General features: G+C 37.0%; 1 protein-coding gene across 2 annotated transcripts in view; it reads left to right on the top strand.

Annotated features, from left to right (window-relative positions):
* IYD (iodotyrosine deiodinase) overlaps positions 1–25,985 on the top strand; it is a 74,623-nt gene that overhangs the window by 41,856 nt on the left and 6,782 nt on the right. The window contains exons 1-2 of one of the 2 annotated variants that reach the window (XM_007484713.2): positions 1,281–1,548; positions 23,309–23,500. In XM_007484713.2, coding sequence (XP_007484775.1) covers positions 1,380–1,548; positions 23,309–23,500 — 361 coding nt within the window. In that variant the 5' untranslated portion in view covers positions 1,281–1,379. Of the gene's footprint in view, positions 1–1,280; positions 1,549–23,308; positions 23,501–25,985 lie in introns of those variants that run through there. The other variant, XM_007484714.3, reaches the window with a different exon arrangement.

Here is a 25,985-nt window from a genome sequence, read left to right on the forward strand (position 1 = left end):
TATATAAGTGGATCTCAGTTTTCTTATCTGTAAAAAGAGAGGACTAAATGATTTCTCAAGTCCTTTCCACTTGTAAGATTTTATGGGTTTTTGATTTCTACTTCTGGCTCTGCTATTAATCAAGCTATTTGTCTTCAATATCACATTCCAGGCAAATTGGACAGCTTACAGTCTCTCCTTATACATCTCATACTTTTCCACCTCCATATCTTTGCTCAAGCTCATACCATCATCATTCCTCTAGCTATTGATTCCCTAGTTGTCATTTAAAGCCCAACTCTCATATTACCTTCTTCAGGAAGCTTCCCATATTCCCTGTAGTCAGTTATGACAGTTTTCCACTTCAAGTTTGTGTAGCTCTTTATGCTCTCTAATATATTTATCATATATTATTTAGCATTTTTGCCTAATTTTTGTAAATTTTGCATAAAATGGATTTTGCATATTATTTCCATTTTTGCATGTGATGTGATGTGATGTGTGTGTGTGTGTGTGTGCCCCTGTAGAATATAGGGGCAGAAAATCATCTTTGGATTCTAGAAGATTAATAATGAAGCAGACTATACACCTCTTGATAGAGAGGTACAAGGTGCAGTCATGGTCAATGAGTTCAATGAATTTGTTTTGAGGGACCAAACGTATCTGTTACAAGGGTTTTGTTTTTCTTTTTCTTTTTTCTTCTTCTGTGTCAGGGAGGGGATACAGAAGAGAGAAAATAAATTTTTATTAATTAAAAAAATAAATATTTGTTTAAATTGAATTGAATTTTTATGACCTGCTCATGTAGAAGTAATATTTAAAGGGGTGTTAGCTAACTAATCTTACTATCTCATTTACTTCTTTGTCATACTGCGGTTATCTGTGAAAATAAAACAAACAAATATATCCTCTGGTATCAATTACTGTAGGATGTATTGACTGTTTCCATGGGTTAGTTAAAGCTTGTTTTATAAAAAAACAATTGAGCAAAATACAAAGCCCTAGAGGGAAATGTATATGCTTGTAAAGAAAATTAAATGCTTTCTTTTACTCCTGTCAAATTCCAGTGCATTAAAATGCTTGCTCAGATCTTGGCAATAATATGCTGCCTATTTATTGCTGAACTGCAAAAAGAGTTTAACTACAACTATGGGTACACACACACACACACACACACACACACACATACACACACACACACAAACACACAGCAAGGATCTTTGCCCTTAGGGGAAAGACCTTGGAAATTCTGAACCCTGTTACATTCATTTGGACATAATCACTTCTGTGCTTTTGTATCTCCTCCCCCTCAGTCCTCCTTCCTGTTCTCACTGCTCTGGTTTAAAAAGAGCAGTGAAGGGAGGAAAGCTGGGCATTATTCTTTGCCAAGCTTCAGAATCATGTCTTTCTTCCTGACTCCAGTCTTGATAGCAGTTATCTGTGTGTTGATTGGGTGGATCTTTAAAAGTGAAAGCAAGAAAGCAGACAATGAAGTTAAAACCAAGCCAGAACACCGGCCATGGGTAGATGAAGACTTAAAAGACAGCACAGAGCTCCACCAAATAGAAGGTAAAGAAGCCAGGAGTACTGCTTAGCTTTATTAGCATTTAGCAGTTTTCATTGTATAAATGAAAAGGAATTAATTAGTTTTGCCTGCTGTACAAATGAATTCCAAGCAAATGTTTGAGTGGAGTCAAAGGACCCAGGTTTGAATCCCAGCACTGCCATTCACTAATTATTTGACTTTGATTGTTGTTGTTTGGTTGTTTTTTAGACATAACTGATTCTTCATGACCTCATTTGGGGTTTTCTTGGCAAAGATCCTAGAGTGGTTGTCCATTTCCTTCTTCAGGTCATTTTACAGATGAGGAAACTAAGACAAATAGGGTTAAGTAGCATAGCTAAAAATGTCTGAGGTCAAATTGGAACTCAAGAAGATAAGTCTTGCTGATTCCAGGACCAGGACTCTACCCACTGTGCTATCTAACTGCCCCTGACTTTGGCAAATCACTTAGCCTTTTTAGGAATGTTTCCTCATCTGTAAAATAAGGGGTTGGAATAAAAAATATCTAAAATATCACCTATATCTATACCTAAATTTAAGATAACATGTAACCAGGATAGACCATGTGTACCGGCAGGCTTGTTCCTCCTATAAATAGTTGGCTCTATTCTTGCTGGCTCTATTTCTCCTCACCTAATCATCCATTTAACTGGGAAGGAGATATAATTGAGGAGAAAATATGGCAAGCTCAGTCTTGTAGAGTTTGAAGTGGTAAATGGCCAATCAACAAACCTTTATTAAGCACCTGCTATGTGTCAGACACTGTATGAGTTGCTGGGGATACAAATCGAAGTGTGAGAGAGTCTTTCTGCTCAAAAAGCTTAAATTCTTCTCAGTGGATAGAAAATAGCCTCAAATTAATTAAAGAGCATATATAATTAATATTAATTAGTATACATTAATACTATGTTAATATTTAATTAATATAATTGATATAAAGTGATTTGGGGATATAGATGTGGTTAAGGACTGAGGAGATGGAGAAAGAAAAAACTTCTCACAGGAAGGACTTGAGTCCTGAAGAAAGCTAGGTTTTTCCAAGAGAGATGTATGAAGAAAAACAGTTATAAGGCATGGAGGAATGAAATAGGATATTGCATACATGTAGCAACAAGTATACACATCTAACTAGAAGGTGAAATCTATGCGTGGGGCAGCTAGGATACTCAGTGGAGAGAGTTCCTGTCCTGAAGTCAGGAAGATATTTTCCCAAGTTCAAATCTCACTTCAAACATTTATCAGCCTGTTTGCTTCAGTTTCCTCATCTGTAAAATGAGCTGGGGAAGGAAATAGCAAACTATTCAAGTATCTTTGCCAAAAAAAAAAACACCAAATGGAGTAAAAAAGAAAATTGGACATTCCTGAAAAACATCTGAATGATGGAAGTCCATAAGTAGGAGTAATTACTTGGGAAGGTACACTGGAGCCAGATTGTAAAGGGATTTAAATGCTAAACAGAGGGGTTTACTTTTATCTGGAAGGCGATTGGAAAGCAGTAGAAAAAGGGAGTTACATTGTCAAACCTGAGCTTTAGTAATGTCAATATCAATTTGAAAGCTGTGTAGAGAATGGAATGGAGAGGAAAGAGGCCAGCTTTAGGGTGGTCAATTAGGATGCTTTGGAGAAAGATGATCAGGAACTGAACTGGGTGGTGGCTGTATGAATGGAGAGAAGGGGAATTGAAATGAGAGGACGAATCACTGACTTAAAATTTAATTGATGTCTCCTAGGTTGTCAATCTGGGTGACTAGAAGAATGAAACATCCAAGTATAACCTTAGAAGGTAGCTGAAATTTTGGATCCTAGAACAGATGAGAGAAAAAGACTAGAGATGATGAGCTGAGAGATGAAAATAGAAACTATATAAAGATAAAGCTTTGAGAGCTATCCAAGTTAAGCCACTTATAACACAGCTCCCAAACAAAGCTTCTATTTGGAAGCCTCTTTGTAGGTTTGTAGGTGTGTAGGTTTTTGGCAAGTTCTATCATGTGGGAAAGGCTGAGTACAGGCTCAGTGAAGACCCCAAGTCAATTTCCAAGAATCACTTCAGCCAGACTCATCAGCAGGTTAGCCTTTGTATGATGAGTTTTTTTTTTCTTTTATCATAGCAACTCTCCATAACAATTTAGTAAATTATAGAAAGATGGTGATATGGATAGGTGGCAAGAGCACCTCTCTCAGTGTCATCACAGATCCTTTGTGAAATCAAAATAGAGAGCATATCTGACTATGTTGCATGTATTTGCAAAAATTTTCAGTGGCTCCCTATTGACTTGAGAACAAAATGTAAACTTAAAAACAAACAAACAAAACCCTCTTACTTTCTGTCTTAACTGGGAAGTGTTAGCTTTGAATCCAGGACATCCTGTCTCCAGGAGAGCTGCCTACCACTCCCAAAATATAAACATTTTAGTCCTTATATTTTTGACCTTATATATTATAGCTGTGTGTTCCAGTAAAACTGGGCTCATTCCTTGTTCTCTTCCTGAATTATCCATTCACAACTTGGTTCCCATCTACTTTTCCAGCTTTATTTCATACCACTCATCTTCATACACTCTATGGTTCAGCTGAACTGGTTTTCTTGTTCTTGCTTACTCACTGTACTCTATCTTTTGTCTTTGTATTTTCATACAAGTTCTTTCTCATATTGGGGTTTCCTTCCTTCTTCACCACAGCCTCTTAGAATACCTAGTTTTCCTTCCCAGTGCAGATTAAACACCACCTCCTAAATGACATCTCTCTCTTCCTTAAAAAATTGTCTTGTATCTTATACTACATGAACTCAAGGCCCATTACCATACTAGTTACCTTGTTCTGGACATTTTCCAATTTATGAAGATCTTTTGTAATATTTGGCACCAAGAGCTAAGCCAAGTACTTTAGATGTGGCCTGGATAGGGCGGGCACAGGACAGCAGAACCACCAAATTTCTAACCCTGAACATTATAATCCTCTTGACATATCCCATGATTACCTTTGTTTCTTGGCTGACACATAACGCTATAGGCTTATAGTAGGTTTGTAGTTCCCCAAAGCCTCCATTCAGTTTTAGTGAAATATAAAAGCTTCCACTACTGAAACTTAAAAATTGGTCAATTGTATCAAAAGCTAAAAAGTGGTCAGGAGCAATAAAAAGATAAAAAAAGCTTTTTAGTTTCACAAACACTTAGTTTTGTGGAATGACTGAGGAAATAGTAAGGAGGGAAGGTCAGGTAGGTAGAGAGATTTACTTTGGAGGATTAAGAATGAAACTAAAGCAGGGCAAAGTGAATCAATGAGATAATTTCAACTTCCTTCAGTGTCTTTTTTCTTTTGAACCCTTGTCTTTTTCTTGGCTCTTTATGTTTTCGACCATTAATATCTATCTATCTATCTCTCTATCTCTCTATCTCTCTATCTCTCTATCTCCTTGATTATTTTCTCTGATTTTCTATCTTTTTTATCACTGACTTTGTCAATGTCTGTCTCTTTCTCTGTCCTTGTCTCTGTCACTGTCTGTTTTCTCACTGTCTCTATCTCTGTCTCTCTTTCTCTGGCTTTGTTCTCTGTCTTTGTGTGTATGTGTGTGTGTTTCTCCCTCTCCCTTATTCTCTCCCTCTTCCTCCCTTCCCTCCCCCATCATCTGTCAGTCTAAACTGACTAGTCTCAGCAGTCAGAGATATGATTGATTTGAAAGTCAGAAGTTTCACAATTCCCCCTCACCATCTCAACAATTCCAGACTTGACTAAAATGATCACTGGACTTCCAAGCCCATTGAATTCTTTAGTTAATGTCATTTACATAAGACTGATTTGTAGTTGAAAACTGTGAGTTAAGCACCAAAAAGGACTTTAAGAGGATCAAACAATCATTAAGTCAATTTTAAAATTGCTTTTATTGAGTTACAAAATAGTAAGTGGGAAAGCTATCATTTAACCATTTGCAATAGCTGACTTATATGGTATGTGAAATTAATATGAAATATAATCTCCTACCCATGCATGCATATTTAGTTATGTTAAATTTATGGTTGGACTGAATATTTAATTGGTCACCAGGGATTTAATTTCTAAATCCCCAAAATGTATTACTAAAGTAAGATGGAATTTATGGTAGTTTATTTACAATAGAAGGAAGATATTAAGGAAGAGAGAAAAGGGGAGAGAAAAAAAAGAGAGAGAGACAGAGACAGACAGAGAGAGAGAGACAGAGACAGAGAGAGAGAGAGAGAGAGAGAGAGAGAGAGAGAGAGAGAGAGAGAGCACTCTGGCTTCCTCTGAGCCAGATGGGAATTCAAAGGCCCCAGCCAGGGGAAAGGAGTCTTAAGATGATGGGCCTTTCCTAGAGGCTCAAGCCTCCAGAAAGGGCAAGGAAGGAAGTCAGCCTTTTACACTCACCATATTGTCAGTTCAATCAGCAGATTCTGTTATCAGCCTCAGGTCCAGCAGGCTTCACTCCAAGTAACCCCATTTTACTTTAATAATTCATTTTGGAGATTTAGAAATTAAATCCCTGGCAACCAATTAAATATTCAGTCCAACCATAAATTTAACAATCTGGAGACCACAAAGGCACTGCCCACTCTTTCACACATGGGCCACAGACCTCCCACTCAATGTATGAAATGAGTGTTTACACCTTTTTGTGGTTAAAATCCAAAATGGGTAGATCTCCATACTCAACTTTAAGTACTGTGTTTACACTTTGGGGATTAAAATCTAAAAATAGACAGGGGATTACAATTTAATCTTTACAATCAAGGAAGATCTAAGAACCTTCATTGTTATAATCAGGGGAGAGCCAAATCCAATCTTCACAGTTAGGAAGCCAACAAGTCATGTAACTAAAGTGCCACATGCCTGACTTCTTGAAGGGGCCAGCAGAAGTCCCTATGTGATGAGTGACATGTTTGGAAGTCAGGACTTGGGACCCAGCCTGTCCAATCAGAGTTCCAGAGTTGAAGAAGTGCATTGATAAAAAAGACTAAAGATCCATGAGTCTTTGCCGTATGGCATAAGTAGAAAGAACTGGGAATGTTTAGCCTAGAGAAGAAAAATCTCAGGAGAGGATATGAAAGCTATGTTCAAATATTTGAAAGATTATAAGAGATAACTCCATTTGTTTTGTCTGATCCTTGAAGGTAGAACCAGGAGCAATGGGTAGAATTTGCAAAGAGGCTAATTTAGGTTTAATGTCAGGAATGACTGACTAATTTAGTTATTTCAAAGTGGAATAGACTGTCTTAATATTCCTTTATTTGTTATATTAAAGGAAAGTTTGGATGTGTTGGGTATGGTGTAGTGGGGGTTCTTTTTTTTAGGATTTGTTTGAATTTCATAACATTTCTCCATTCACACAGCTATGACCCTGGTACAGGTTGTCATGATCTCTTGTCTGGACTTATACAACAGCTTTTTTGGCAGGTCTCCTTACCTCAAGCTTCCCACTCAACTGCCAAGATTAACTTCCTAAAACCAGGTTTGAACACGCCACATTCCAGCATATCTGGATTCTGATGCCTCCTGGATCAAATATAATATGGAGTTTTGGGGCCTTTAAAGTTCTAGCATGATATGTCCCATTCCTGTCTTTCTAGTTTTCTTCTACTTTCTCTTGTGCTTTATGACCTAGCAAAACCTGCTGACACACTCTTGACTCTGTACTTAGAATGTTCTCCATACCTGGAAAGCTCCCTCTTTCTTCCCTCCTCTTGGTTTCTTTGGTTTCATTCAAGACTCAGTTCAAAAGCTACCTTCTTCCATCATCCCTGATAGTGCCTTCTCACTGAACATACCTTTCTTTTACACTGTCTATATCTTATACATATGTGGTGGTTTGTATGCCATTTCCCACATTAGAATGTATCCTCCCTGAAGGCAGTGACCATACTTTGGCATTTATTTGTATCCCTAGTGCTTGGCATAATGCCTGGCATGGAGTAAGTATTTAAGAAGTTATTTTTGACTGGCTATTTTCTAACTCTAAAATTCTGTGAAGTTTAACTTATGTAAATGAACTGCTCCAATGGAAATCCATAAGAACCTAGAAACCACCTTATCAGCAAACACTTGCTCTCCTGGACAACAGGATAGCTACAGGACTAAGGTTGATACATATTTAGAATATTAGCCAATCTAATTGTAAAATCTTCTAGAGAAGGATGAAGAATATGAATGGTATTGTCTCATAAAAGATTGAGAAGCCATGGAGAGGAAAAATAAGTATAAAGATAGCTTGGTGAGAGCTTCAGTTAAGCCACATTGTCCTCATGGCTTTAAAATTGAAGTTGAAGGCAATGAATAGAGGCAAGTTAAAAAAAAAAAAAACACCAAGGAATGGAAGAGCATATGTATTGTAGGAATATATGGAGAAAGACTGTGGTAGAAATGACATAATTTTTAAGGGTGTTGAGGAATTAATTATCGTGTTATCTAAATGAGAAGAGAATGGCAAAGGCTTACAAAAGAAAAGTCTAGGGCCATATTTATGAATCTATGGCACATGTGCCAGAGGGAGCTGCTCCCCTCCCCTCTCTACCAGTCTTGAAGACATTTTTCACTTCACCCACCCTTCTGCCCAGCCGACTAATGGGACTGCTTCTTCCCTCCCTTGTCCTGGGTAAGGGGGCAGCTCACATGTGATGTGAGGGTACAGTTTTAGCCCTTGGTCTCTAAAAGGTCCACCATCACTGGTCTAAGGCCTTTGTATTATTTAAAAAATACCCACCCATCTTCATCTTTCTGTATCTCTCTGCATTATTGACCAGTCTTTCTTTGGGTTTCTGCAACACTGCTTTTGCTTGGATCTTCTCCAATCTTGATGATCAAGGCTCAGTATCTTTTGAAGGATCATTAAATTCTGTGTCCTAACCATGAATGTACCCAAAAGCTTCACCCTGAGTCACCTTTATTCTTTCTTTATGCTATCCCTATTAAGATACCTCTCTAATGGGTTCTGATGTTATTTCTATTCAGACGACTCCCAAATTATATATTTAGCCATAGCCTCTCTCCTGAACTCCAGTATCCCATCAACAACTCACCTATTTGGACATGTCCTTTTGGATGTCTCCTAGGCATTGCACATATAACATGTTTAACAGAGAGCTCATTATCTTTCTCCTCAAAACCTGCCTTTCTTCCAAGTTTTCCTATTCCTATAGAAGGAATTATTTTAAATCCACTAATATAGATTCTTGACCTCAGATTGATTTTTAACTCTTCAATCTCTCTCTCTCTCTCAACCTATATATCCCATCACCTACCAAATCTTGGTGATTCTACCTCCTCAATATCCCTTAAACCTGCTTTCCACTCATATAGTCATTATCCCTATTTTATGTTTTCATTATCTCTCACACCTAGACTAATGTAATAGAATTCTAATTAATGTCCCCGATTCTCCCTTCCAATCCATCTTCCATAAAGCTGTCAAATTCATGTTCCTAAAACAGGTCTGACAACTTTACACCTGGTCCCCCAAGCTCCAGGAAATCTCTATTGTTTCTAGAATGAAATATAAACTCCTCAGTTTGTCATTTAAAGGCATTCATAATCTGGCTCATCTCCCCTCTCTAATCTATCCTCTAAACAAGCTGCCAAAGTGATATACATAAAGTACATTATCTGACCAGGAAATCTTTCTGCTCAACAAACTCTAGTGGCTCCCTACTGGCTATATGGTCAAATGCAATCTCCTCTTTCTGGTATTTAAAATCCTTCACAATTTGCTTCCAATCATTCTTTCTAGTCTTGTTATACAGCTGTCTTCTTCATGTACTCCTTAATTGAGTCAAACAAGACTTTTTTTGTTCTTCACAAATACCATTTCATCTTAAACTCCTGTGCACATGTAGAAGTTGTCTCCCATGCTTGGAATGTACTCTATCATCCCTTAGACTTCTTTAGTATTCTTCAAAGCTTCCTCCTAAGTAAGGTCTTTCCTTATTTCCTTAGTTATAAGTGGCTTGTCTCCAAATTACTTTGTATGAAATTATTTTTATATTATACATGGCATAGAATGTAAGCTCCCTAAGGCAGGAACACTTTGATTTCTTCTTGTGTCAACAGAACCTTGTCCACTGCCTAGCATATAGCAAAATGCTTAATAAGTACTTGCTGACTGACTGATGTTGGTCTATATGACTACTTTCTCATCACTACAAACTCTTTATAAGAATAATTTAAACATGTATTGAGGGAATACTTGATGAAGTTTTGAAGAAGGGAACAGATAGGCTTTCACAAATGATATTCCATATTAGTTGATCATTTATTTATACACAATTGACTATATTTGTGTATTTGTGATTACAAAATCCCACTGTGCTAATTTGTTGACTAGAAAAGAACATTTGATTCATTAGAGCAAAGCATTTCCTTAAAAAAATCTCCTCCAACAATACCTCCTGTGTGTATGTGAAAAATCATATGATTTCTTGAAAGTTGTGGTAACAGGAATAATTTTATTAGATGACTCTTTGATTATTAATGTAAAACAAGCCATAAAACAGATAAATTTTCACCAAAAATATTTCTCACTGTCATCAAAGATGTTCAGCTCAGAGTCCAAATGGGAGAAAGAATTTCTTATGGATGATGGAGTTCTCAAGATTTGATGATGAAGACCTCCATATTCTCATTTTATGGCACTGAGTTGATTGCAACAAGCCCTAGAACATTGCAAAGCCCTCTAGATGAGATCCAAAATTACTCTATAAAAGTTGATTTAGCGATACACTCAGGAAAATCTTTAAAAAGAATGAAGAATGCCTCTTGTCCAGATGATGATATAAAAGTGAGTGGTCAACCCATAGAAATGGTCCATCAGTGAATATATGTTGGAGAGATACTGTGAATGGACAATGAGATGGACTCAGATTTGGATGGATTTGACTTACCTTTGGGAAACTGCACAGGGCTTTTAATGATCCCAATCTTCCTGAAACAAAGGCTCATTTTTCTAACATCAATATTCTTCCAGTGATGATGTATGGCTATGAGTCATAAAATACTACAATCTCCAAAGAATTAAAATTGCAGGTCACTCAAAGTTCAATGGAGAAGTGCACTGTGAGTACATGCAGTCTGAAACTTATTACAAATGAGAAATTGTGCAGCAGAAGTGATGTAAAGGATGCCATCAGAGAGATGATAGAATGGAAAAGGAAGTGGACAAGTCATGTGGTGAGAATGAGGGATAACCATTGGATAGGCTGAGTACTCCACTAGCATTCTATGAAATTTCAGGAGATCTAGAGGAGGGTTGCCAGGATATTGGATGAATCCCTGGTGGAATATTTACAGGAAGGTGTGGACAGGATGAAAAGCATAGAGATATTGTGGTCTATACCATTAAAGGAAATAATCAAGTCTTTAAAGACAATGGACAATGGACAAATACACAACCTGTGCCAAGGAAAGCTCTTGTTAAATGCTATCTATACTGCTTGGGAGGGATAATAGTTAAGCTATTACCATCTATTTGATCTGTAGCCCAAAGAGTTTTTATCAATGGAAAAGTAAATTAATAAAGAAGATAAGAAGTTCAGCAGAGTCATCATAGAACTGAAGAATTTAGAGACATTGAAGATTATTTAGACTAAAATTTATAAAGCATGGAGTAGGGAATTCTGCCCTAGATATAATAGGCTTGGGTAGGGTGCCACAATGAAGGGCCTTTACTACAAATATAACCTTGGTACTAAGACACTCATACATAAAATGAGGGGGTAGGTCTAAGGTTCCATAAAACTCAAAATCCAAGATCCTTTATTTTTCTTTAAATGAGACTTTTAGCGCAGTTTTATCAACTCTATTTGTTTTAAGTGCTTTGGGGAGAGAGAGAGAGAGAGAGAGAGAGAGAGAGAGAGAGAGAGAGAGAGAGAGAGAGAGAGAGAGAGAGAGAGATAGGGACAACATGGAGAGGGAGATATTTGCAGAAAGAGAATGGAAGGTTTTTTTCCTCAAACAGGATTATCTTTGTCCCTTCTTTTCATTTGCTTAAAATGCCATTAGTGTGACAACAGGAAGTCCTCTTAGTGAGAGCTAGAAACAAAACCTGACCTGACCAGAATATGAGGCAGAGCATTGTTGGGTATCACTGGAAAATGTGTGAGTTATTAAGCCAGATCTTCAGCTATGTGGTGATTTCAAGACTTGTTTGCCTACAGGATTTGCTGTCTTATACAAGCCACAGCATATAAGCATCAAATTTGGTGGTCAGCACCAATCCTGACACAGATGGGGGTCGAGGGAAGGGGATAATCAGAGGATCCTAGAACTGAAAAGCTGGAAAAGATTAAAGATTCATCCTACCAGGAAGAGAAAACTGAGCCCTTGAACTGCTAGGAGTACATTAAGGTTCAGAGAAGTTAATTATGACTCATGATTCTATGGTGCTTTAAGGCTTACAAAACATTTTCCTCACAACAAACCTGTGGGATAGGAGTGCTAGTGTTATTATCCTAATTTCATAGAGGAGGAAATAGCATGCAATTTTCATTTGACAAGGCAGAAAATGTCACAGCTATGATCTGGGTTTAGGTCACCTAGCTACAAGTCCTGTTCTCTGCCCACTAAAAAAATATTTTGAAATCTACCATCCTAATGTGTAGCATGTGTGTGTGTTTAGGGATGAGGGAAGGGGATCCTTTCTCTTTCTGTCTACTACTAGCTCATTTTCCTTTAGTCTCACCCTAAATTCAAGGCACCAAGGGGTATGTTTTATTATTTCCTTATAAATCACTAAAATTTCAGCATCTCTCTTAATTAGCCCTAGACTCCCAGCACAATCTATTAAATATTACTTTAATCAAGGAAGCCTCTTTCCCCAAACTTTTGTTTGTCTCTCTTATATGTGAGCCTTTCTAATCATCTAGGCTTATATAAACATCAAATTTATTGGGTATACTATTTATTAACAGTGCAATCAATAATAAAGGCAGAACATATATAATTTTTATACTATGCCAGCTGGGATGATTTAGATTATAGCTCAAGCCATTTTTAACTTTTCCTTTAACTGCTAACTTCTCTTCAATTTTGAAAGTACAGTTAGTTCTCTCAGGACACCATTGAAAGTATTTTCTTGAGAATTTAGTTCATGTTGCTTAACAAGAAAAAATTTAAACATAGTTCTCTTAGGAAATAACTTTGTTTATTTCTTTTTTCTCTATCCTCTCTTCAGCAATCATAGTGAACCATTTCTCCCATATTCATGCTTCACACAGATTCCTCAAAGAAGTATAGGGACACTTAAATCCCAAGATTTCATTGGCTCTTTCAGATACAGTAATACTACCTACAGTCAATGTGAGAGAAGCTGTTGAAGTTGGTGTTATGTACCATCTCAAAGACTAGATAGGATTTCAAGAGGCAGAGACGGCAGGGGAGGACATTCCAGTTATAATAAAAGATGTGAACAAAGGTATGGAGAAGGAAGTCTAGGAAATATTCCAAATGAGTGAATAATTTAGCTAGCCTGAAGTATAAGGAATTTAACAGTTATTCAGTGTTTACTATAGGCCTTGCATGCTACTAGGTACAAAGAGCGAGATTTAAACACTGCTGCCAAGGAGGTATGGGCACCATCTTCTAGGAGAAGCCTTTCCTGATCTGTGCTAGTGAGTGCTTCTTCCTGTTTGAAGTTGCCTCAGTTGACTTTTCTGCATACATATTGTTGTTGGTCCTTCATTTGTGAAAAGGACCAGTGAGAGCACAGGGCAATGACTTGCACATGGATTGGATTTAAGTGAGATAAAGCTGCACAAAGTCACCCAGCCTAACTGTCTCTTCCAGTCATTGAAGTCCAGTGGTAAGATAGAAGTCACTTCTTTCCTCATAAGATGTAATCTTCTTGAGTGAAGGAAGATTCACTTTTAGATTTGTACCCTTGCAACTAAGCACAGTGCCTCATAAAAGGAAAGTATTTGATGTTTGTTGAAATCACTGCATTGAATGATCACACACTAGAACAAGATTGGATATGACATATATATATATATATATATATATATATATATATATATATATATATATATATATATATAAAAACACCTAGGACACAGGAGTATATGGCAGGTGAGATAAGCCTGGGAACATGGGATGGATATAAAATGTAGGAGTCTTTGAATGCCAGGTTAAGGAGTCAGCGGTGGGGAGGCATTGAGTCTTTGGAATAATGGAGTCAGGTTCTAAGGATTGCAGAAAAATAGCCTCTAAGGCAAAGGACCCAGGATCTGAGCCTCTGTTTTTCTAGCAGGCTTATATTAAACGACTCTAGCTGAGTCAATACACTCTCAATTTCTCTGCAAATATGGGGGTGGAGTGGGGAACACAAGATGCAGTCTAAAAGTATGGCATAAAGTGCTTGTTGAGCCTCTGCTTAAAAAGGAACAGGAAATGAGAAAAAGTGAGGAAGGAGAAAAGGAATTTAGCAAATTATCTTGGAGCTTACCTATAGAATAAGACAAGAAAATGAGTATAAACTTGAAGTATGTTGCTGTATGTACTATATATGTACTGTGTATGGCCAGTGAACATTGTTTTTCATGAGTGGGATGTGTATATGTATATAAGTGAATAACGTGTGTATATATATATGTATATATGTATATTTGTATGTGTATGCACAGGGCATTGGAAGGACTAGGTCTTGGTCATGCTTTTAGAGTCCAAATGTTTGGACTCAAAGCACCTCAAATATGACTGAACTCATCAGATCTCTGAGGCTAAGCAGAATTGGGCCCCACTAGTACTTGGATGGCCAAATGCTGGAGAATACTAAATGCTATAGGATTTGTTGTTGAGTTGTTTTTAATCATGTCTGACTTTTCATGACTCTAGTGGGGTTTTCTTGACAAATAATGATTGGTTTACCATTTCTATCTCCAGCTCATTTAAAGATGAGGAAACTGAGGCAAACAGTGACTTGTCCAACTAGTTAGTGTCTGAGGCCAGACTTGAACCCAAGAAGATAAATCTTCCTGACTTCAGGCCCCAAAGGCTATCCACTGCTCCACCTAGTTGCTAAGGGTGGGGCTGCGTGGGTGGGAGAGAGGTTCTTTGTTACTCCAAGTGCATGAGGTCTTCCAGCAGACCTTGAGAATATTATCAGTCTATGTGAGGAAGCTTTGAAATAGAACTGGGAAGTGGGCAAAATCCCCAAATGAGAAAACAGCTTGACTAGAATAGCTTTTTGCTGTCTAGGGTCAAGCAGGAAGGACCCACATCCATGACATCATGGGCCCTTGAATGACTGGAGTAGAAGCATATGACTAGGTTCAGCCAAACACCAGCTACCATTGGATGCAGAGCCATTTAGAATTCCTTAGAATTAAAAGCCCAATGAGAGGAGATTTGCTCTTTTTATTAAAAGCAAATTTCCATGCTTCCATGTGCAGTACTGGCATCACATTTAAGGGAAAAAAAGAGCATGATTACACACAATTACTTTGGAATGACTAGTCTTTGATGCCTGAATGATTCTCCCACCCCCGCTATTCCCCCTACCCCTCCTCCTGTGGCTTAATTGATGATGTTTGAAGACAGAGAATCAATAAAATGCCTGAGCTTTGGGGGTTACTTGTCTTTCCCCCCAGCTCTTTGTTGCTCCCTGGAGCCCCATAGTGTGACACCTCTTGTGTTGGTTCTCCATGCCCTGTAGTTCTTGTCTGGGTGTTGCCTTCTTTGCTCCAGTTGTACTGCTATTTTAAATCTGCATGCCATTCTCCAGGCAGCAATGATGAGTCCCCAGGCAATCTTCTGGGTAGGCAGGTTCCAAGAGAGCTGCCCCTACCCAAAGAGTTGTTGTAGCAAGGAATAGTGAATAGAAAAGGGTTGGTCTTGAAATCAAAGACCTTGGTTCACTTTCTTTCTTAGAATATTTACTAACTACATGAACTCTTTATTCACTCAGCCACCTAGCTGCCCCTTTGCAGAGTATTTTTTTGTCACAACAAGCCTCCAAGGCAATTGTACAATGATCATGAGTCCTGTTTTACTGATAAAGAAATCAAGGCTTTGAGAGTGGTTGATCCCTACACCCCTGCTGCTGGAGCACTCTTCCTCTTCACCTCTACCTTACAGCTTCCCTCAAGACTCATCTAAAATACCAAGAGAACTAGCAGCAATACAATGATCCAGGACAATTCTGAGGGACTTATGAGAAAGAATGAGATATCCACATTCAGAGGAAGAACTGTGGGAATAGAAACACAGAAGAAAAACAACTGCTTGATCACATGGATCGATGAGGATATGATTGGGGGTGTAGACTCTAAACAATCACCCTAGTGCAAATATCAATAATATGGAAATAGGTCTTGATCAATGACACATGTAAAACCCAGTGGAATTGCGTATTGGCTATGGGAGGGGGTAGGAGGAGGGGAGAGAAAGAACATGAATCATGGAAGCCTGGACAAATAATCTGTTAATTAAAATTTTCCAAATTAAAAAAAAAAATTCCTGAGAGTTCTGCTGGAGGTTGTTCCAGTTCACATGGAATTCCTCCAGTTCATTATTACTTTGAGCACAAAAGTATTCCATCACCATCAGATACCACAATTTGTTCAGCCATTCCCCAATTGAAGGGCATCCCCTTGTTTTCCAATTTTTTGCCACCACAAAGAGCGCAGCTATGAATATTTTTGTACATGTCTTTTCCCTTATTATCTATTTGGGATACAAACCCAGCGATGCTATGGCAGGATCAAAGGGCAGGCAGTCATTTATCGCCCTTTGGGCATAGTTCCAAATTGCCATCCAGAATGGTTGGATCAATTTACAACTCCACTAGCAATGCATTAGTGTCCCAATTCTGCCACATCCCCTCCAACATTTATTACTTTCCTTTGCTGTCATGTTAGCCAATCTGCTAGGTGTGAAGTGATACCTCAGAGTTGTTTTGATTTGCATCTCTGATTATAAGAGATTTAGAACACTTTTTAATGTGCTTATTAATAGTTTTGATTTATTTATCTGAAAATTGCCTATTCATGTCCCTTGCCCGTTTATCAATTGGGGATGTATGTAGTTTTTAGAAATTGCCTCCTCCATTAGAATGCAAACTCCTAGAAGGCAGAGACTGCATTTTGTTTTGACCTTATTTGTATCTCCAGGGTTTTAGAATGGTGAATGACACATAGCAAAGATTTTGTAAATGTTCTTGATTAATTAAACAACTTGCCCTTAATCACATGGCTAGTAAGTGTCAGAGTCATGATTTTATTCCTGTTCTCTTGATCCAACACTATCCACTATACTAGGCTGCCTTTTATCAAATAAGTGAACTCAAGTTTATGAACTCTAAAATGCCATATAAATGTGAACTATTACTTCAGAGGAAGGCTCAAGCTTGTCAGTCATCAGTGTCTATAAATCCACTATCTGACTTTACTATCCCCTTTGGAAATATCTTAGTAATGTATGACTACTGATATTGCAAGCTTTCCTCCTCAATACAATTAGCTTTTATTATAACCAGAAAGAAGATTATTATATCACACAAAACTTAAATCTATTAAACTGAGGCACATTACAAATGCACAACAGACATTTGCATCAAAATACTTTGGAGTCAATGACTAGCCCATTAAACTTGTGCCTATCTCAATCAATATTCACAAAGATTAAAATTTTTAGTAAAAATTTCTAAAAGAAACTAAGCCAAACTAGGAATTTTCATCATGGAACCAAGTGACAGCTGTGATTATATATTGCAGGTATGGATACATGGTAACAATTGGAGATAAAAGTATTTTTTAAAAACTTTTTTACCTTCTGTCTTAGAATTAATACTAAGTATCAGTTCCAAGGCAGAACAGCTGTAAGGAATAGACATGGTTAAGTGACTTGTCCAGGGCCACTCAGCTAAGAAGTATATAAATAATTTGAATCCAGGACCTCCCATCTCTAGGTCTGGCATTCTTTCTATTGAGCCACCTAACTGTTCTAATATGTGGCAGATAAAGGCATTCTTATGAAAATCATAACCACCTTTCCAGAAAAAAAATGTTGGATAGTTTTAGTATAGACACTGGATAAATATCCATTTTGCCCTCCCCCAATTTGTTCTATTTATGCAGGAAAAGGTGTGCTACAGTTTTAGATTTGGAGTCAGAGGCCCTGCGTTCAAATTCTGCCTTTGCCACTTACTACATGTATAATCTGAGGCAAATAGCTTGAACTCTTTGGACCTCAGTGTCCTTATCTGTAAAATGAATTGACTTAGATAGCCTCTAAAATTACTCCTAGGTCCATATTTATGGTTCTATGGCTAGTTGGCTATAAGTAATTCAGTAGCCTCTTCACTCTGCTAGACAAAAAAATTTAAATCTCCCAAGGCAACATTTTCAAAATCTTATAATAGCTTTTACCAATGAGCTGGGAGTTTGAAAATCAAGTAGCTTTTAAGCACCACTAGTATCCCACAAGAGATCAGAGAAAAAGGAAAAGGATATATGTGTACCAAAATATTTATAGCAGCTCTTCTTGTGGTAGTAAAGATTGGAAATTGAGGGATACTGATCAGTTGGGGAATAGCTGAACAAGTTGTGGTATACGATTATGATGGAATACTATCATGCAATAAGAAATGACAAGTAGGATGTTTTTTGAGAAAATAAAATAAAAAACAAAACAATAACCCAACAACTGGAAAGATATATGGACAGACAGAAAGTGAAGTGAGTAGAACCAGGAAGTCATTGTCCATGGTACCAGTAATATTATATGATGATCAACTGTGAATTATTTAATTATTCTGACTAAAACAATGAACAAGACATTTTTGAAGGACTTTTGAGGAAAAATGTCCATCTCTAGAAAAAAGAATTGCTGGTGTCTGAATATAGTTAGATCATACTTTTTTGCTTTACTTTTTTATTTTTTTCTTTGTGTGTGTGTATTTTCTTTCACAACACGGTTAATATAGAAATATGTTTTGCACAATAATCTATATCCAACAACTGCTCAAAAGCTTCGGTTGGATTTTTGTTTAGTTGAGAAAGAAGCTTCCTTCTTAAGGGGGAGGGCAGGAGGGAAGGAGAGAATTTGGATCTCAAAAATTTTTTTAAATGTTAAAAATTATTTTGTACATGTAATTGAGAAATATTTAGTGAGACAAAGTATATTTTATTTTATTTTAATTTAATTAATTTTTTTAAACCTTTACCTTCTGTTTTGGAGTCAATACTGTGTATTGGCTCCAAGGCAGAAGAGTGGTAAGGGCTAGGCAATGGGGGTCAAGTGACTTGCCCAGGGTCACACAGCTGGGAAGTGTCTGAGGTCAGATTTGAACCCAGGACCTTCCATCTCTAGGCCTGGCTCTCAATCCACTGAGCTACCCAGCTGCCCCCGAGACAAGGCATATTTTTAAAAAACTGTACTAATATCCAATCATCTTCTTCTCTCTACTACCTCTCATGAAAGAGCAACAGGGCTTGAACCTTCATCTACCCACTAGGTCCATGATCTCTGTTCCCTCTCTGAAATGTGTGGTTCTACTTGAATCACATAAGAATCCTGTAAGACCCACCAATTTGACCAGTTTGGGTGTCAATCCTACCAGAGAACCCAGTGGACCTGATCTGTGTCCATCTGACCTGACTGGCTTTTCTTATTTTGTATATTTTCCCTCTTTCACACTAGTTTGCTTTATTTTCTCTCTGCTGACCCTGTCTTGTTCTCTGTGCTTCTAGAATCCCAAATCTCACTCAGACTGCCTTGAGACAATGATTTTTTCTAAGCTACAAATCCAGAATCCAAGTCAGAGTACTTAGATTTTCATAAATAATACACACATGGAAGTTACATGTGTAAAGTCTATTTTATGGACTTTCTTACATTATACAAATGTATCGTGTCATTTGTCAACATATACATGTCAAAACCTACTGAAGAAAGCATTCAGGAAGCAACTAGATGGCTCAGTCAATTGAGAATCAGACGTAGAGATGGGAAGTCCTGGATTCAAATGTGACCGCAGATAATTCCTTACTGTGCGATCCTCGGCAAATCACTGAAACTTCATTGCCTAACCGTTACCATTCTTCTGTCTTGGAACTAATACACAGTGATTGATTCTACTATGGAAAATGAGGTTATAAAGAAAAAGAAGAGAGAGAGAGAGAGAGAGAGAGAGAGAGAGAGAGAGAGAGAGAGAGAGAGAGAGAGAGAGAGAGAAAGCATTTGGTATGTTTGTTAATGTATCATTCATCCCATATGTTTGATTTTCAGATAGCCCTTTAACCTTGAAAAAAATAAGAAAGTCCTCTGGTATTACTTTCCCTGGACACTGAAAATCTCTATTTACATAGCAGACAAGGTTCAGGGTTTTTCCCTTTCCATTGCCCATTATTGACCCACAGTGAGCTCAAAATTAGTAGCTGAAAAGGGGATAGGTTCTCATCTCCACTCCCCTTTTACACCTTTGTGCCCTTGCAATTTAGCAACTCTGTTTTTAAATTGAAAAAGGCAAAGAGTCTGTGCCAAGGCTGCCATTGGCATCCAGATGTAAAATAAGTGCTTTCTTTTTTATTAGTTAGCAGAGTCTGCTGCTCTGATAACATTTTAGTCTCCTTCTTTAGAGAGAAGATGCCTCATAAAGGAAAGCCAAAGGGGTTGTTTATTCCATAGAGAAAGCTTTAAAATGGAACATTTGAAGCTGTAGCACAATGTCCCTCTAAAATAAGGGATAGATTAAGATTTTCCCTTATTTTTCCTGATGCATAATTGATTAGTATGTAATACATGAATAATTCCTCCTTTTCCCCCATAGTAAATCTGTCTCCTGTAATCATTAGTCCAACTAATTCAATTTCATTTTATCCATATCTCTTTTGAGTTATTATGCTTATCACTATATGGATTACTTATTAGGAGTAGAAAAAAGTCTGTTTTTTAGTGGATTTTGTAATGGTACCTCTCAGGAGAGCTATGAAAACAAAGTAGACACTTATGTCTAAGGGATTAAAGTCCCATTCCATTTGGACTTTGTTTATTAGAAATCTAATTATATTTTTAAAGTACATAGAATTGCCAAACTGCCAGTACTTGACAGATTTGCCTTCCTTTTGTCACTGAAGTCACAATAGGGGTGATTTTGTTTTATTTTTTGCTTTTTTTCCCACTAAAACCAAGGGTCTTATCAACTCTTTCAGAAGTTTTTGGTCTAGTACCAGATTTTAATTTCTACTTTGAGCCCCATGGTCAAGATTTTATAGATTCTCTTTCATTTTTCTATAGTTAAACTCACCTGCTTCTTTGGCATATGAGAAAGGCTTGGTGGCAAAGGACAGGCATAAGGCACAGATGGCATGTTTATCAAATTTGCAATGAAACAAAGCTGGGAGGGATAGTTAACACACTGGATCTAAATTGGACAGAGTTAGGAGCTAAAAACAAACCTTGGCAGGCTAAAACATTGAGCTAAATCAAATAAGATGAATTTCAAAAGAGAAAAATGGAATGTTACAGTTGGGGTCCAAATATCAGCTTCTCAGAGATAGGTTAGAGGAGGAATGCTTAAGACAGCAATGTTAATAAGATTTGCGCAGAATTTGAGATTAGTATGAATCAGCAATGTAATGTGGTAGCCCAAGTTAATGTGATCTTGGGCTACATAGAGAGTCATAGCTTCTGGGTGTAACAGGGCACTAGTTTCTCTATACTCTATTCAGACACAACTGGCGTGCTGTGTTCAGTTGTGTACTCCGCAGTTTAAGCCAATAGCCCAGTAAATGAACATTCATTAAGCACTTGTCATGTGCCAGTTACTGTGCTAAATACCAGAGATATAAAGAAGGGTGAAAGGCATTGCCTGCCCTCAAGGAGCCCACAGTTTAATGGAAGAGACAACGTGCAAACAAACTGTAGAGGGGATAAACTGGAAATAGACAACAGAGGCAGGGCATGAGAATTAAAGAGAAATTGGGGAAAAAACTTTCTGTAGAAAGTGGGATTTTAGCTGGGACTTGAAGGCAATCAAGTGGCAGAGATGAGGAGGCAGGTCATTCCAGGAATGGAGAATAGTTAGAAAAAGTACTTGGAGCTGACAGAATATGTTGTGTGAGTATCAGCCCAGAGGCCAGTTTTGTTAGAGTGTGAGGTATAAGAAGACTTGGAAAGGCAGGGAGAAGCCAAATTATGAAGAACTTTGACCACCAGCAGTCAAACATTTTAAAATGGACACTTTAGAAAGACTGAAAAAACTAGAAGGCAACTAGAGTGGGGAATAGCTAAACAAAACGTGGAAATGGAATGTAATAGAATATTATTGTGCCTCAAGAAATGATGAACTGGACAATTCTAGACAAAACTGAAAAGACCTTATGAACTGATGCAGAATGAAGATAGAACCAAGAGAAAAGTTGATATAATGATAACATAATAGAGAAAAACAACTTTGAAAGACTTTAGAACTCTGATTAATATAATGTTAAACTACTATCATGGAATGAAGATTAAATATATCATCATATCTTGACAAAGTTGATAAACTTAATAAAAAGACAAACACATTTTTGGACACGGCCAACATGGAGATTTTTTTTCTGCTGGACTATGTAAACATATATTTTGAGATTTAATTGATTTGAGATTTAATTTCCCTTTTAAGAATTGTTCACTGGGCAGCAATGCTGTACAATGACCAAATGCGTAACTTAGCTACTCTCAGCAATACAATGATCCAGGACAATCCTGAAGGGCTTATGACAAAGAATGCTATCTACCTCCAGAGAGAACTGTTGGTCAGATGTAGATCAAAGCCGACTATCTTTCTTATTAGTGTATTTATGGTTTTATTTTGGGGGTTTGGTTTTATATGAGTATTCTTTTACAACAATGAACAATAGGAAGTATGTTTTGAATAATTATTCATGTATAATCTAAATCAAATTGCTTACCAACTCCAAGAGGGGTGTGGGAAGGGAGGGAGACAATTTGAATCTTATAATTTTGGAAAATGTATGTTAAAGATTGTTATTACATGAAATTGGGAAAATAAAATATCTTTGAATAAATTTTTTTTAAATTGTTCATTGGAGGAGAGTAGTAGTGGGAGGACCAAAGCAATAAAAAATACTTTTAAATGAATAATTATAATAATACTAAGCCAGAAAGAGACAGACATATTTACACAGAGAGACAGAAAAATCTAGACAGAGAGAGAGAGAGAGAGAGAGAGAGAGAGAGAGAGACAGAGAGAGAGAGACAGAGAGAGAGACAGAGAGACAGAGAGAGAGACAGAGAGAACCAGGATGGTAAAAAGATTCGAGTCTGTATCATATTTTATTTGTTTGAAAGAATCCAAATTTTAGCCTGGATAAGAGAAGACTCAGGTGCTCATGATAGCAGGTCTTTGATATCAAATCCACTATCCTTTACATTATATAACTTAAGGAGAAAGAGAAAGCATTAGTAACTAAGGAGCCTCAGCAAAAGCATCCTGTAGGATATGATACTTGAGATGAGCCATCAAGGAAGCTTCTAAGAAATAGAACTGAGAGTACATTCTAGGCATCAGTCACAGTTTATGCAAAACCAAACTAAACCAAAACAAAAAACCCAGAGTCAGCAGATGGAATGCTAAGTGACCTAGGATGAGTCATTTAACTTTTCTTGGCTTCAGTTTTCTCATCTATGAAATGGGAATACTAATGCTTGCCTTTTTTCCATTGTGAGGATAAAATGATATTATATAGGTGAACCAGTTCTGTAGGCTATAGAACATTACACAAATCAGATTTTCATTACTGTTGTCATTGTCTTTATTTGCAGATGAGGACGAGTCGCATGAATTAGATGAAAGTGTTGAACATATTCCATTCTCCAGTCCACGCTATCCAGAGAATGAAATGATTAAGAGGTCTCAGGAATTTTATGAGCTTCTCAATCAGAGGCGGTCTGTCAGGTTCATAAGTAATGAGCCGGTCCCAAGGCAGGTTATTGACAATGTCATCAAAACAGCAGGTATGAGACTGTGCAGCTGGGTCTCTTGAGGCTGCTGGCTGCATGAGTGATGTGACTTATTGGAGAATTTGTGACTTTCAAACAGCTTGTGAAGCATAGCATGATGCCTTTGCCTGCAAACATCCTCATCTGCATTGATAGGCCATTCCTAGAATTCTGTTCTTTTCATTTTCAACAATTTGGCTATCTCTAAAGAAGCAACACGCATCTTTCACATGGCTTAGATGCAAACATATCAACAGCTCCTAGATTTCTGATAAACTCAAAGTGTCTGAGCAAACAAGTACTTATTTTTAAAGAAGAAAACAAAAACTGACCTAAAGAATCAGACACACAGGAGGTCATCTTTCCCCCTATTGTCCTGTAGGAAAATATCTAGCTCCGTGCCATGATTCTTTATTACAAATTCTGATTAACTAGCATGTCCATGTAAATAAACATGGGCTTTGAACAAGGGATTTAAAAATTCCAAGAAAACTAATTTTCAGTTTAAAAGAGTCTGTTTGAAGAAGAAAGAGGTTTGAGAGTTATAGAAAGAAGAGGATTAATAATAAAATCTTTTGATTTTTTTAACCTAATGGTGTCTTGTTCCTACATAAACTACATTCTAATTTATTTAGAGAGATTAATCTAGTGCATATCTGTATTCATTGTCTCTTTAAAAAAGAAATAAACAAGAACTAATTTAGTTTCAGTTTAAAATGGAAGGATACTTTACGCAGGTATTTATTTTTAAGTGGAAACCAAGTCCTTCAATATATAGAAGTAGCTGCTCAAAGCATTTGCCAGGCAGCCACACATCTGGTGTAATATTCAAAACTTACTGAAAGCACACAAATGGGTCACTCTACTGTACCAAAGGTTGATGGGCCTGATAGCCAAAAGCTTGAATTGAATTGGAAAAGGAGTATTAAGTACTTACCTAATGTGAACTTGCCTGTTTAAGGCATTCTGTGAAACTCTAGGGATAATATTAAAAAATGAAATAATATAGTCCTTACTCTTGATAGACTTTCAATCTAAAAGTTATAAGATATTCACAGAGGTGTTATACCTTCAAAATACTTTCTTTTACATTATCTTGTTGTTCCTCATAGTATTCTTCTGAGGTAGCTAGTATCATTATTGTTATATCCATTTTACAGCTAAGGAAACTGAGGCACTGAGATTTGTCAAAGGTTACATAGGAAGTAGCATATCCAGGAGCTGAAAGTATTTTCTGACTGCTTGTACTATTTTTTATGAAATCTATTTCTTTGAAATTAACCTATGTTGAGTTTCTCTTTGCTACTGATACAGTTTTCTTTAAAATCTTAAGGACATTGGACTTTATTGAAATAAAGTAAATATTTTTCTTCTAATATTTGGAAATACAAAGGAAAGTGGAGGGAAGAGCTTTGGAAAGAGGAAATTCAAAGCTAGCATGGCCTGAAACTTGATGTTTGACCAGCTTCTAATATACATTTCCATAATAAACTCTGGCCTGAAGCACTGTTACCAAGAATAAAATGTTCTGTCTCCCATCTCAGTATGGCATTTATTCATTCAGCAAATACTTATTAACTCTTGGAATGGGAGGAGATAGGGGAACTCTTGCCATCTTCTGGCTTCACTGAAAGTTTTCAAAGAGACTGGACTCCAGAGCTGGCTCAGGTCATAATCCAGTGATCTAGACAACTAAGGCATTGCAGACAGCTAACCTATTGCATCTCATGCACGACTATGAAGCAGTAACAGTTATTTAAGCTTTCCTGTGTTGGCGTCGTCTCCCTAACTAGATTATAATTTCCCTGAGAGCAGGGATCATGTGCCATCCAGCACACGTCCCAGTACTTTGCACATAGAAGAAAATCTATAAAGATTTATTGAGCTATTTGACTGAATTTTCATGTGTTTTAGTGACTTTAGGCATATATATTTTTATTCTCCCTTGAATGGAATTTATAAATCTCTAATGAACTTTATAGCTTTATTTAGTTAGTTTGCTGGATTTCAAAGAAAAATACTTTTGGAGCTGTGATTATATCAGCAATTCAGGCAGCTTTGCCTCAAATATTTAGAAGGGTAGGGGTGAATCATTGCAGTCTTCAGAAGGAATGGCCTTGGTCCCCCTTAGTTAATTTAAAAGTACTTAAAATGGGGCTGATTTGAGCAATTCAGAAAATTTGGGAAGACTTTAGAGAAGTGATAGACAGTGAAGTAAACAGAACCAGAAAAAAATATACATAATGTTTTCAATAATGTAATAAAAAAGAACACCAAAAAAAAAAGCCAAACTTGTATAATAAAAATGACCAATCAGCCCCAGAAAAGAAATGAGGATTTATAATTCCCTCCATTCATTTGAGAGATGAAGGACTCTGAGTATGAAATGACAATGTATATAATCAAATGGTAGGAATTTTTTTTTGCTTGTTTTTCTCTTTGTTAAAAGGAAAAGTTCATAGGGATGTAAGAGTGAGGAGGAAGATATCCAAAAATAAGT

The sequence above is a fragment of the Monodelphis domestica genome, chromosome 2, assembly GCF_027887165.1.
Source record: "Monodelphis domestica isolate mMonDom1 chromosome 2, mMonDom1.pri, whole genome shotgun sequence".
Classification (NCBI taxonomy): Eukaryota; Metazoa; Chordata; class Mammalia; order Didelphimorphia; family Didelphidae; genus Monodelphis; species Monodelphis domestica.